Here is a 15,151-nt window from a genome sequence, read left to right as displayed (position 1 = left end):
GCTTCCTCTGATCATGACATCTGTTTGCTTACCTTGTGCTACCACATGAAGGTTCTCTGTTTACATCTCTGTTTACATGTGCTCTTTATCCTCCAGTGACCTACTGTGAAATATAACACGAGTTAGTTTACTCACCCACTGAAGACACCCATCTGCTTTTGTCAAAGGAAAGACAGATAAAACAATTTAAGACGGTTTATGTCTGATTGTAATGCTGTCACCCTGCTTACCACATATAACTCCTGTTTCTGTTGTTTTTGTTGACTTGGGGAGAGTTGTTGGCTCTGACTAGAAAGTCTTTGAGCGATTTGCCCTTCCGATAAGTGACACTGCAAGCGACAATGCACAGTGTTGGAAAATATTTTTGCGAGTTTAACGTTGGCTGAAATGAAGTAATAGTGATGTTTTACAACAATATTTTTGGGCTACGATGTAGTTGGTTGATATGTAGTAACAGTATGTTGGAAGTCTTAGCTTTTGTTTTTAAGGCCGCTTTCCTTGATGCGAAATTGATCTCACCCATTGTAGTTGTGATAAGTTCTGGAACTGAAGATAGCTCGGTCGAGTAATTGAGATTGAAAACCTCATTTGTTGTGATTCTAGATTTTCTTCAACGGGGTTTGTTATCAAAAGACGAAGTGTTTCTCGTTTGATGAATCCCTTCATAACACCGAGCTTTTCTTTCATATACCTGATATGAAATAATTAATGTCTATAAAACAAAAGGACTAGCAAAACCAATACAGTCACGTATAAAATGGTTCTTTTGATTTGTCTTGCACCATTTTGGTCGGTGTATGAAAGTCTACCCTAGTACTGAGAGGGTTGCAAAAGGAGGAATGTAGGCCTAACTACAAATATCCGGATGTTTTTTAGATATTTAGAAGCTCCTGGGATATTTAGAAAATTCCGAGATATTTAGAAAAAAAAAGGATTATGTTTGGGATTTTGCTATGGTCTTATTTCTTTCATTATTTCTTACACGTTTTTTTTAAAATTTATTTTAAACTTGGGATCAATTAAGTGTCAGCAGTGGTCTGGTTGACCTGTTCAGCGGTTTTCCTTACGAATATTATATCCCACGAGTCATAGTAAGTACACCCTGAATATGGCACATGCTGAAAGAGGCAGCCACAATGCTTCCAGTAAACAATCGTTAACTGATTATGAAGAGACAGGGGAGTCGGAACAAAGGAATCACAGGACGTAAAGTACCTGAGCTAGCCAAAGCAGATCCGCGTTTTGGCTTGAAAAGAACAGTGTCAGAGTTTATATTGTTGTTTATTTTTTAAAAGAGATTAAAGAGTATAGCATAGAGATGAATGTCATACCTTCATTGTCAAGCAGGGCAGAAAATGCTACGATGTACTAAACGCTTACACATTTACTTGGGGCAGCACTGAAAGCCAGAAACCGTAATCCAGAATCAGGAATCCAGAAACCAGAATTACCTTCAATTCGGGAGAACTGCAACAACTTATCCACACTGGATAATTCACTATCCACTGAATAACTCAATTGGTTTTGCTAGTGTGTATCCATGGGATAGTGATTTATTTTGAAAAACAAAGGCCTGGATCTTGAGTATCTTGATTATCATCAGTTATTCTAATGATCATAATCAAGTTTACGTAAAAGTAATAATGCTTGAAATTTATTGATAAAAAAAGTTGTGTTTTACCGTCTCTCCTCCCTTTGATTATGTGCTACCGAAACCTCCGAAAGGGGCTCTGTCACGTTATTTTAGGGTGTTTAGGGGAAATCTTTAGTTAATCACGAGTTTGAAACTCGAAATTCTTTTACTGATAAGACTATCATTAAATCACACAATGATTGTGAGCAAAAACGACCTTTATCCGGGTGACTTGCCATAAACATGAAAAACGTCGGGCCGACCTTTTTCAGTTTAAGATTACCCCAATGCAATCCGTTTCAATCTTGTCCGTTTGAGTCCACACTGCTTTTCGTTCCTTTTGCTGTATTTCTTTTATGTTGTTCAACAGTTTCAACTGGTTATTGCAATGTTTCGTTCTACTTTTTGGGCATTTTGGGTGTCATGTGGAAGTACATCATTCTAAAGTTCACGGTATGTTCAAACTGCGAAAACACGGCGGAAGAACCTTCTAACCCAAGCCGACCATATCATCAGTTGTCGACCTTGAAGCGCAATATTCATCTGCCTTTCGGCATAACTTCTTCAAAACTTACTTGTTTCCCTATTCAATGCTAGTGGGACGTCTCGAAAGAACTTAACTTCGATAAACAATGTGAATTTCTCATACCGTAGAGTTTCGATAGTAGCGACCCTCGATACTTTCGGAATTAGCAGCCTTTAGGGGTCGCTACTTTCGGGGGGGTTGTTACTTTCGGGGAACAAAAACCGTTGACAAATAGAGCTGGTGCGAGCTTTTTTCCGAAATAAAATATGAACAACATAAAATTAAAAAAAGAACAACATTTTATTTGCATTCTATATGTATAGATTGTTTCACAAAAAGAAGATAATGATAAATGCAGCAAAAACTACATAGAAAAGTATATAGAGTTTTCAATTTCAACACGTTCCTGTTGTTAATACGAAATTATACCGGTTTACAGTAGTTCTTACATCGCTACATCTGTGAACTGATGTCAAGGACGAATGGTCACATAAAGCTTCCCTTGTTGTAAATTAAAGTGCTTTATTGTGAACAATTTGTGACACTGCACGAACATATTATTGTATATTAAAATTTTGACTATTGATCGACATATTAATGGTATACGGCATACAATTAAAAAACTTGGTCTTGCTACTTTCAGGGGATGGGGAAGTCGCTACTTTCGGGAGGTCGCTACTTTCGGGGGGTCGCTGCTTTCGGGATTTACTAGCGGCCACAAAAAAGTGACGTTAATTTCGGGGGGTTGTTACTATCGGAAATTGACGGTATTACTGTATGTTCTTCCTGAATGAACAGCTTCAGTCGCGCTCAGTCACTTACGCAAGTGAGCTGTTTTTCCTTTTACCTTGTCTTCATACAATCGCATTTACATTGCTAAGTAGCTTTTAATTGATACAAAAATCTGGGAGACACCAAAGTCCTGGCACGCGAAATGTTCCCTTCCGGTTGCCATCCGCGTCTTAAAAGCGCGCGTGCTCAAGCCCCCTATTCTCCAGGCGCCTTGTTCCTTAAAAAGAAGCATTTTTGTACCCAAAAAGCCAGGTGAAAATAAGGAAAACAAATAAGACAATCTTTAAGTTTCCTTTTTTGTAATTTGGACTGCCATAGTTTGATGATGCCATCACCATTCTCAAATCTGCATACATGTATATAGTAAGCTCAGATCCATTTTACAGTATACATTTTCTCAGAGTGAAATACTTGAGTGTGCAAATTATAGCAGAGCGTACAAGGAGTGAGTAGTTCTCGCAAATTGTCTCTGGTTTCTGGTTTCTGGATTTCGGATTCCAGACTCCGGATTCCGGCTTTTACTGCTGCTCTTTCCTTGTACTTGTTTTAGTCACTTTGTAAAGACTGCCGCATTGCGGTCTTGCCAATAAATTTTTTGATCAATTTATAACATTTATAGAAAACTGTTAAGAAAATATTTAGGATATTTAGAATTTTTTTTGCAATATTTAGGGGGGAACAGCGAGATATTTCGGAAAAATATCAGGAATTTCCTGAAACATATTTAGACGATTTTACGAAATATTTGTAGTTAGACCAAGAGGAATGCGTGAGTCGGAAAGTTTTTGTTGGCTTAAAATCTGTTTGGACGTCAAGTAAGTAATGCTGCTGGCGAAAGTGGACCCTTGGAAACTTCATCGTCGAGAAGAACAATGCGTTCAGACAACATTGAAGGAGAAAACGCACGCATACATTGACTTTACCCCTACAGGATAGTAATTTCAACATATAATATTGGTTTCTAAATAAGCCGTGTACTTTAACATGTAATCTTACATATATGTGTAGTTAAAAAATGCTAATTTAAAAATTCTCTTAAATAATGCCAATGTTACCTACATGTATGTTGCAGAGACTAAATTACTAAAACCAAAATTTGAGTATTTTATAATAGAAAATAATAATTATTGATAAGAATAAATATAATAATAATAATAATAATAATAATTATAATTATAATAGTAATAATAAACAAATCTAACTATCGGGTTGATCGTTCCTCAAAAAACTCTTTAAAGCTAATCTCAAATGTCACTTGGAAGTGCATCCCATGCTGTTGCCCTCGACAAGCAAAAGATCTTTTTAACCAGTTTGTCTCAGGTTTGGGCAAGTGCAAGTAAAACTTGCTGCTTCGGATGTCGGATGTTGTAGTTATGCATCCAAGGCTGTGTTCTAAGGAAAATTTCGGGGAGCCCCTTGGGCTCCCAAGCATTTCAGCTGGGGTGCCCAGCCCTCCAAGTTGGTTGCCCGAATTAATTAGTTCTTTATTTAATTAATTAAGGAAATGTTTGTTAGTTGGATGGACAAACACACACCACGCAAACTAAAGAGAATTAGTAAAAAGCGGGCTCCGTGGATTATTAAAGGGTTATTGAATAAAATGCATAGAAGAGATTTAATTAAAAAGAAAGCAATTTCATCGAATGATCACGACATGTGGGGGCAATTTAAATGTGCTAGAAACCAAGCAAATAATGCAATTAAACAGGCAAAGAAGCGCTACTTTTCTGATAACTTGAACGTTAGCAAAGGAAATCCGCGCAAAACATAGAACCTCATTAATGCGTTAATCTCACGTAACAGTAGCAAGTCGACGAATATCTTAGAAATCCAAGTTGACGACAGAACAATAAGCAGTCCTGGCGACATGGTGGAAGCTTTTAATGATCATTTCACAAATATTGGCCGCGTGCTAGCCCAAGAGGTTCCTGCTGCAGAAGTAAATCCCGAGTTTTACCTAAAAACTCCTAGTCTCGACGTTGTTTTTAACCTATTGAGGAATATTCATGAAAAGAAAGCCACTGGCCTCGATATGATCCCGAGTAAGTTGTTGAAACTGGCTGCTAGTATTGTTACTCCATCGCTGACCGCCATATTTACAAAGTCAATTATCACTGGGATTTATCCAACAGAATGGAAAATGGCCAGGGTAACTCCGATGTTTAAAAAGGGTGAAAAATCGGACCTCAACAATTATCGTCCAATTTCCGTTATTCCGGTTGTCTCGAAGGTTTTTGAAAAAATTGTTTACGATCAACTGTACCAATACCTAAATGACAATCAATTGTTATCAAGTTGTCAATCGGGCTTTCGCTCCTTACATAGCACCCTGACGGCCTTGCTTGAGGCGACAAATAGCTGGTCTGTTAACATCGACAACGGCTTCCTGAACGGAGTAGTCTTCATTGACCTTAAAAAAGCTTTCAACACGATTGATCACGAAATTATTTTACGTAAATTGTCTTACTTTGGTGCTGACCAGGCAACTGCTAAGTGGTTTCAGTCACACCTAAGTAATCGAACCCAAAGGTGTAATGTAAATGGCAATCTGTCAACTGCCAGCACTGTTACTTGTGGCATACCGCAGGGTAGCATCCTGGGTCCCTTGCTTTTTTTGATGTACATTAACGGTCTCCCTAACTGCCTGCGGGTTGCTGCGCCGAGAATGTTTGCCGATGACACCAGTATAACCTTATCTGCAAAAACGGTAGCAGATCTTAAACTAGCAGTGACTTCTGAACTTAACAATCTTACCTGTTGGCTGAGAGCCAACAAATTAAGTTTAAATGTGGCCAAAACTGAGCTAATGATAACCGGATCTAGGCAGAGATTGAATACCCAATGTGAGGCGATTAATATAAGTATCGATGACAGGACGATCAAGAGAGTTGACCATATTAAATCTCTGGGTCTTACCATTGATGCACAACTCTCTTGGTGTAAACACGTTGACGAGATAAGCAAGATAGTCTCTTCAGCCATTGGTGCATTGAAACGTGTACGACCTTTTATTCCGACGGATGTTGCAGTTCAAATTTATAATGATTTAATGTTACCACATTTTGATTACTGCATCCCGGTTTGGGATGGTATGAGTGGCTGTTTGAGTGATAAATTACAAAAATTACAAAATCGCGCTGCCAGAGTAATTACTCAATACCTTTTGATGCGAGCTCCAACCTCCTTCTCGCGATGCTTAGGTGGGAGAAGCTGTCTCTTCGTCGTAAAAAGCAGAATGCTTTAATTATGTATAAAACATTGAATGAACTTGCCCCAGACTATCTTCAATGTCTCTTCACTGAACGCCACGTTAATGATTATAACCTAAGAAATATTGAAGGAAAGCTTTTGCTGCCCAAGCCAAATACTAATTACTTAAAACGAAGTTTTTGCTACAGCGGGGCCTGTTTTTGGAACAACTTGCCCCAAGATTTAAAAAGCGTTTGTTCTATTGGGCAGTTTAAACGGGGTATTAAGAAAGTATCTGAGATATCGGATTCCCAAAGGGCAATCATGTAAAGCAGTTGTACAAGTTTTAATTTTTAATTATTAACTTACCGGTAACTGATGATTCTCCGTGTCTAAATAAAGATTTACATTACATTACATGTTACATGTGAAATCATGTGGAACGGCCCTTGACCTAATTGTTTCGTATGAAGAAAAAACATTTTCCGAGAGGTTTAGTAAACTGTAACCATCAGGGCCCGGTTCTTCAAAAGCCGATTCACGCTAATCCCAGATTAAAATATAACCAAGGAGTTTATTTCTCTACTCCCAAATGATGTTCAACGCTGATACTCGGCAAAACGTTACATTTGACCCGACCTATCCAATTGAACAGTTCGGCAATGGAACCCAATTGAACACCAATCGTTCGATTGCCGAACTCAATCGAACATAATCGAACTCACAATAAAATTTTGCCAATCGAACACAATCGAACGTTCGATTACCGAACGATTGGTAATCGAACCCAATCGAACGTTCGATTACCGAACGATTGGTATAATCGAACGTTCGATTAACGTACGATTGGCATAATCGAACGTTCGATTAACGAACGCCGCATCGCATGATAGGCACGTGGTATTGGAAAATTCCGAAGGTGAAAGTGAAATCACCGCTAACTCCCTTCCCTTTTTACGCGGCTTTTGCTGAGCACTGAAACCCAGGACTCCCACTGTGATATTCCACGTGTTATACCCAGTTTGAGGCGTCAAGAGACAATTGCATTGGATTAGTTCGATTTTGTTCGATTATATTGGTTCGAAAATCGAACTCACAGCAAAATAGGTGTTCGCTTTTGTTCGATTGCCAAACCCAATCGAACGATTGGAGTTCGATTGGGTTCGATTGGTTTTTTGTTCGGTTTTGTTCGATTGGATAGGTCGGGATTTGAAGAAGGCAATCTTGAAAAACAAAAATAGGCCAAAAAAAGTTACACCGAAAGGTTGAAAACATGGAACAAAAGTGTAGGCTAATCCTGAATTAAATTAACCGGCTTTCGAACAACCGGGCCCAGGATATTAATTTTTTTAGCCGCCTTATCTGCTAGAAATACAACAAGCCAGAGTGCCCGGCCGGGCGACCAGGTAATTTTTCTCACTCGCCCGAAGCCAAATGTTAATCGCCTCAGGCGACGGGGCGCCGTTAGAGCCTCTCAGAGTTCCGACAAAAAGAACGCATTTTTTGAGCAATTACCCCACACAAGGCTGCAATAGTCGAAGTACGGCTGTACTGATCGATAAATAGAATTCAATGTTCCTAGGTCTTTCGTTAGAGGTCTAATTTTAATTACTTACTACTTAATATAATTATACACAAGCAGGAGTGTTTTATCAGATATAAATAGTCCTGAGGGCGAAACCGGAGGGATTTTTTATATCTGATAAAACATATGCTGTGCATGTTTCAAATGGCTTAAAATACTCCTTCATATTCAATAGCCGTTTTGACCAATCGTGATGGGAAAAGGACTATTCTTCCGTGAAAGGCAGTCTAGCTCAGTTTGCCTAGGAATCGAAAAACACCCCGAACAAAAAAGATGTTACATAAGAAGTCGCGCCAGTCTAGTTCACCTGGAAATCGAAGAAATGTATTTCAGCGATTTCAGCGATGTATAAAAATGTTATTCACTTTGGCCGGTACGCGTAAAAATGCTCCGGTTTAGTGTTTTGAGGGCTCTTGAACCGACGACAACATGCCTCCAAAACGACAGTTAAATTAGGCGGCCAAAGACGGTGGAAGAACAAGAGAAAAAAGGCTCTGATGACTGCATTGCAAAGGTTACCAGCAACGTGGTCGTTTAAGGTTTTCTCCGAGTGGTAGATATCAAGGAACAACAAAGAAAGGAGTCATGAAATGCATATGTTAATAAACATGAGGCATTACATAATGCCACTCGTGGTATTATATAATTTTTCATTTGCATTCCATTGTTCATCTATTTACCCCGCTATTTTGAAATCCCTGGGGCCACGTTGAAATCCCTCCCTAGGCTTTCAGGTTTGTTGGGTGAATTACCAGGTATAACAACTTACTCACATGTCTTGAGAAATTCATCCGATCGGTCAAAACGACTATTGAATATGGATGAGTATTTCAAAGCATACACAAGCCATTTTGGCCGTTAGGTCAGGACGATGTGCAATATGTGATTATCCTATGACAGTCTAAATTCATCAGTGTGTACGCTGAGCAACTTTATGATAGCTTTCCTTTCTATAGGTTTATCGTTTATACTAAGGGTGCGTTCGATTGACTGTATTCTGGAATAAGAATACATGGAATAGAAGTAAGAAAGCCTTCGTTTTTACAGAAATTCACATTAAAATTGTCAAACAACTGCTGAAATGCTATTTTAAACATATCTTTATTATTTTTGTTGCTTCAAAACGCCAGAAATGTTATGTCTGAAACCGACTGTCATATAACTCGTTTTCGAGGCCTGTAGATGTGCCCTCTTACTTACGATTTTTTTCTCGTGGGGCACCTGTATATGGAATGTTCTTGTCCGATTTCTCCGAAATGTAGATTCATTTTATCCCCTATGTCTTTTTTTATCAGTATATGATCGATCCCCACTGGAAATCTCGTTAATCATTGTCGTCTTACGACCTAAAGTACTGTTTTATTACTTTTCGAGTTTCTCTTACTTTGTCGCTATTTTCTTGGATGTCGTAATTGAAATATTTTTTTATAATTTTGATATTAACCTTGTTTCTGGTATTTCTCAGTATAATTTAGTCAGTCTAACTCATTCTTTGTTTTGACAAGTCTACGTACGTAGCTTGTTGTTCTTTATTCGCGAGTAAATTTGATTGTTGGAGGGAAATTGTTCGAGAATTCACCAAAATGGTTGATTTTGTTCTCCCTTGTGGTCCACATTGAAAACCTGTCGTCAATGAAACGTTTCCAGTGGGCAGGTTAGCGGGAGTGTTCTTTCAAATAGCTGTTTTTCAACATGAAGCATAAAAATGACTGTGAACTCTTTTTTCCGTTTTAGTCTCCATTGCAATGCGTGAGTCTGCGAGCTTCTGCGCATTTGGAGCTACAGTCGAACCTCGATTATCCGGATTTCTCGATTATCCGGACTTTTTCTCTGGTCCCAATTTTGTCATGAATATTTATTAGTCGTCATCAAGATCCCTAGCCGTTGAAAAGTAAAGTAAACGCGAGTTTGTTTCTCTTTCACAGCAAAAAGCAAAATAAAAGCAGCGCTCGCACACGTCGTAACTAAATTAAATGCAGAACTTTCATATGAGTTCTGATTGGCTTAGAGTTGCTTTGTTGCTAAGTGAAATTCCACGCTCTATTGGCTCATTCCAGGTTCGGCGAACAGGCTACCTTACGTCATGAATTTTTATTCACGATCATCATGTCCTTGAAGTGTAAGCGATCCTAGCCTGCGTGGCAGGCCGTAGAAAGGAGCGCCGGAGTGTACACACGCAGGCTAAAGCGATCCGTTCTTTCGATAAAAGAAAAACAGGCTATAATTTTGCGATTAGAGAAAGAAGAAACAGGAACCAATTTGTCAGCTGAATATGGCGTTAGTAAACAGCAGATATCTAATATCCGCAAGAGCAAGGAAAAGATCATGGCGTTTGCCGACACGTGTACAGGTATTCACAACGGACAGTGAAGATGTAGACCATATTGTTTTCCTAACGATTAAATGTCACTTTCTTAATGTAATCAGTTTTTGTTCCTCATTAATATTCATATTCTCGATTATCCGACTATTTCGTGTAGTCCCAACGAGTCCGGATAATCGAGGTTTGACTGTAGTAAAAGAACACCGCAATGCAATGCATCTATCGTACGTTTAATTTTGACGTTTTGAAAATACATTCGTGAGAGTTGAATGTTCATTTAGTTTGGCTTTGACACTACAAAGTTCATTATTTAACTGCTTTGTTCATCAGCTGGTACGTGTAGCTTTCTGTTTGGAGTTGATCTTGGAGGTAAATCTGCTGGCGGCTATATACATTGCTTTGTATTTTTTGCTTTTACAAATATTGTTGATCAATTAACTTTGAAAAATGCGTGGTTACTCCCAAGTTTCTTTTGTATTTCAATAACACTTGTAAAGATTTGCTATTCCCGCATATTCTTAAACCGGGAAAAAAATACCTTTCAAGTAGTGAGCACCGTCCTTAAAACAGCCCCGGTTTCTAATACTGCGACAATTGACATTAAACTTTTTAAAGTAAACATTACCACCATTTGTCTTACTAAGCAGAGGCGTCTGTCTTCAGCTTATATTCAGGCTACTGTCATCATCTGTATCATCGTCACCGTCCATAATTGTGAGCATAAATTTAATTTTTTTTTGCAGGTCTTTCACGGAAATACTGGGCGAAATGACACTGTCAAGCATAATCTTGAGGAGGTTATCATAGCGAGCTTCATCCGCTTTCAGCCAATTGACTTTTTTGGTCATAAGGCATTGAGAGTTGAGCTCTATGGAGCACTTAAATCTCTAGGTAACTCATGATCTCTAGTTTTGCAGATCCATCTGCATGTAATTATTTAAAAGGACAAAATTAGAAATGAAAAAGTGAACTCCATTTGAACTTTTTCTTTATGCGTATATGTTCAGGAATAGTACTTGACAGCCTTCTGTTAGTATTGTAAAAGTTCAACATATCCTCTACCTCTGAAATGACGATTATCGACGATTCCAAGTTTTTTCTGGATTGACTGTTACCGTCAATTTAGATTACTCTGTCCCAGGACTGTGGTAGCAGATGAAAAGAATAAAAAGTGAAAGTTGCAACCTGGAGCACCCACTGCAAAGGAACTGTTTTTATCCACGTAACAACTAAAGATCAACTGGCTTACAATTGCACCAATTATTTATCAACACGAAGTAGTATATATAAAATCATTGCTGAATAGTGGTTAAGTCTAGTAATTGATTTAAAATGGTTAGCTCTTTCTTGAAGTTTGGTAATCCACATTTTCTCCTGTTTAAACTTGTTTCTTAGCTGGTGATAATACACGTTTACTGCGACATTCGGAAGAAAAATGTATTGACGTAATTAAAAAAATAATTTTCTGGCTATAGCGCTGCGGTACTCTAGTGGTTTGGTGAAAGAGTTATTCATCGAACATTCCCAGGTTCGAGTCCAGCGAGTTTAGGCATTGGGGTTCAGATTTTAAAGATAGATATCCATTTCCCATAATCTCTATCAAGCGCTAAGGGTCCTAAATTGACAATAATAGTCAATTTCGGGAAGCTTTGGAATTGTAGATAATACTTATTTCAGAGGTAGACTGGATGGGTTGAAAAGTTACGAATAAAGAACGATTTTCTAGCACATTTGAATTAAGCAACGGTGTTTCTGGACTTGTGCAGCATTCTCCTGTACTCAGCAGTTCCTCTTTCTTCATACCAGTTCCTGTTGAAGCTCCTATTCTTGTCAAGTTGACTGCACAATCGTCGACTAGTGTCGCTGTCTCTTGGAAACTTTCAAAATGGTACTACAACGAAACAAAGTTGATATCCTTTAAGCTTCTATACCAAAAGGAAGGCTCCAACGTACCACAGATACAAACTATCAAAGATGCCAAGAACGTTCGAATTGAGAATGGTTTGTTGGTTTTCTCCTCGGAAGTCACAGGGCTTGAAAAATTCACACAATATGAATTTAAAGTGTGCGTCTTCAGTTCGGTGGGGTGTGGACCAAAGAGTTCCTCGAAGATGGCAAGGACATGGGAAGATGGTAAGGGACTCTATCAGTTTCTCAGGCTTAGTATAGTCAATTGGGGGCATTGTCGTGAATTACAGCAATGAAAATCGCAATTCCCTATGGTCATACACACAGCTGACCCTTTCTTATAGATTTTCTATCTCCAATTATTTTATGTGGTGTTGGAGAAACTAGGCTTATGCAGTTGAAAGGAATTGACATATTTGCAAATGTGGAATGCCATGGTGTTTTTACTTATTGATTGATTTATTCATTTATTTAAGATTTTGTTTTGTTCCTGATAAGCCATCCTTCTTCATTTAAAATGTCACTTCCTTCATCAAATTAATCTCCTTTAATTATTGGGAAGAACGGAAGAAAGTTGCCTTTCAATAAAGAATGGTTCAATCACATTTCACTCCATGGGCAAAGTTCATTTCTGATTTCTTGTCTTTGCTGCATTTACAATCTTTCAGTCCCATCAAAAGCTCCTAGCAATTTTATAGTGACTGCTAACACATCTACGGCTATCATAGCGTCCTGGCAGCTTCCTTCCCTCGACTCCAGACATGGAACCATTAGAGGATTTAAGATATTCATCAGGAAAGAAGGCTCCGATATTAACAGACTAGAAAACATTTCTGTTTCCAACGTCACGATGTACACAAAAAATGTCACCGGATTGGCTAAATTTGCACGATATGGATTTCATGTGTTGGCTTTTACCTCCGCTGGTGATGGAATGAGCAGTTCTGTTGAATTCGCAAGAACAAAGGAAGACAGTAAGTGATATTGTTCAATTTAACTTTTGTTAAAACAAGGCTCCCTTTAAGGACGTTCGTGCGAAAATTTTTCAACATTGATTTTTTTCTGAAACTTTTACCACTGTAAGATGATGAGTTAGTTATGTCAGAAATGTAAAAAAAATGGGGGGTCACCGACTTCGTTTTGGAGAGAACCGAAAAACACCCAAAATGTGACAAAATCGGGCTTTCTTAGCGAATAAGGCCAGTGTCTGTAAACCCAGATATATTGCAATTAAATCTTTGAAGTGAAATCGTCTCTGCCAAATATTGTTTAAGTGGACTTATGAAGTGAATTTAGTCAACTGGTGAGGTTCCTTAAAGATCAAGTTCGCATTTAGCGACCACAGTTTCACTCGCCTTGCAGCCGCAAGATGGCAGGATTTGATGTCCCGTGAGCAGAAATCTTGAATTTTTTTTAACTTCCCACATTGATTTTTTGTTCATTTTTGGACAACGTGGAGATAATTGTAAATAAAATCTGTTTCTGGCAAGAAAAATAGGGGTTACTGAACGTCCAAGACCGTTAAATCCAGGCAAAGCTATAGCAATGGCCTTTTGCCCTATCATTTCTCATTTTATTACTTAGCGCGCGCTCTCGTGTATGACGTGGCGTGTGCATTTGCGTGCGCAGTAAGGATGCGCAGGAACAATTGGCGCGAACGTCCTTAAGTTAGGTAAGTCAGCCTGTCACCCATTTAAATTAATGTATAAAGTTAGGTAAAAAGCGAAAGTCTTTGTTTTAGGCGGCAGCTTATATCGTCTTTAGTTTTTTTTCATGGCTTATTACATTACATTGCATGTGCACCTGTTTCATGTACTTGTACAGTATGTACCACTGGAATGTTCCAGTCATCACTTTTCCTCTAAACTTTTGGCTACAAAAGAAAACCATTTTATGGAAAGTATGAACCTATATCTATCTGAGCTGTAGAATAGAATAAAATGACCAAACTTCACGACAAACTAAACATTTGAAAATCAAAGTGTACGCCTTATTAATCTAGTGTAGGTCCAATTACTCTTCAGCATTGATTTTATATGGAAGACAAAAAAAAAAAAAACATGAAAGGCTCGATTTTCCCAAAATTTTCATTTTTAATTAGCATTTTAACACAAGTTTTCATTTTTTCTTTTTTTTCCCCAACATTTCGTTGCGTGCAAGTTTAAATGCTGCCTACTTTATGCATCATTGTGCCCATTGTTAAGCAATGACTTCAGTCAATGTCTTTTCCCTTTCCTTACAAAGACAATTGTAGTTAATATATCAAGATGGTTATGAAACTTTACATGTTTCTTTGTTTTTTCTCTTGTTTTCTGTTTTGGCCCTAACCATGACCAAACCACACCCTTCTTCTAACAGACAACCAACCAGAAGTTTTGATTAATTTATTCAAAACTCAAACATGAACTGACGACAATATATTGTGTATGGTCACGGTCAGGTTAACCTGAAGTGTGACAGCACTGTACTCACTTTTCAAGTTTTCGGGGTTTCACAACCAGTCCATGTATATGAACTATGAAAAAGCAGGCCCTGCTAGTAGCAAGTCAAGTGACTGAAGAGAGAAAAGATTTTAAAACCTCTTAGATTTCGGCAGCTACTTGACCACCCATTGTCAGGTTACTCTGTAACCTGTAAATGAGGTTTTGGCAATTGCTCTTGAAGCATCCAAACTTTGCTTTGAACATTCAATAAGTCCCGACAGATCGCGACTGCCAGGGTTAGGGTTAGGCAACGATACAGTATGATAATCATTTCCCGGTTTTTCTTTTCTGGAAGATCAACTAAGCCTATGTATAACGGATGTCTTAAAGTATCTTTAAGTTTTATACCGCCAGAAGGACAAGTTTAAGCGGGAAAATGTTACTACCAAGAGTGTGAAGCTTTTCAACAATAATTTTATTATCTGCTCTTTGGCAATTAAGGACGTCTGCACCCATTGCTACTGCGCATCGTTACAGCGCACGCAAATTCACATGCCACGTCATATGCATATCTTTCCAAGTCTAAACTATTTCAGTCTGTATTCTCGGTTTTCAGCTGACGTCATAACCTTATGCAAATTAGGTTTCCGCCATTCTGGTGCCCCTGATTATAGGGAAATGTAAGACATTTTGAGCGCTCACGTTCGAAGTCTTCAAATAATTCATCTTTCCAATGGATATTTCCCAAGAAAGCGACCCAAAATCACTCGAC

The 15,151-nt window shown here is 38.3% G+C and overlaps 1 protein-coding gene across 3 annotated transcripts in view; it reads left to right on the top strand.

Moving 5' to 3' along the window:
• The window catches only part of LOC138024810 (uncharacterized), a 194,628-nt gene that overhangs the window by 141,597 nt on the left and 37,880 nt on the right, over window positions 1–15,151 (top strand). For all 3 annotated transcript variants that reach the window (XM_068871987.1, XM_068871985.1, XM_068871988.1), the window contains 3 exons: window positions 10,792–10,939; window positions 11,855–12,181; window positions 12,625–12,930. In XM_068871987.1, coding sequence (XP_068728088.1) covers window positions 10,792–10,939; window positions 11,855–12,181; window positions 12,625–12,930 — 781 coding nt within the window. The remainder of the gene's footprint in view (window positions 1–10,791; window positions 10,940–11,854; window positions 12,182–12,624; window positions 12,931–15,151) is intronic.

Source organism: Montipora capricornis, chromosome 11, assembly GCF_036669925.1.
Source record: "Montipora capricornis isolate CH-2021 chromosome 11, ASM3666992v2, whole genome shotgun sequence".
NCBI lineage: Eukaryota > Metazoa > Cnidaria > Anthozoa > Scleractinia > Acroporidae > Montipora > Montipora capricornis.
This window is presented reverse-complemented; position numbering and strand designations above follow the sequence as displayed.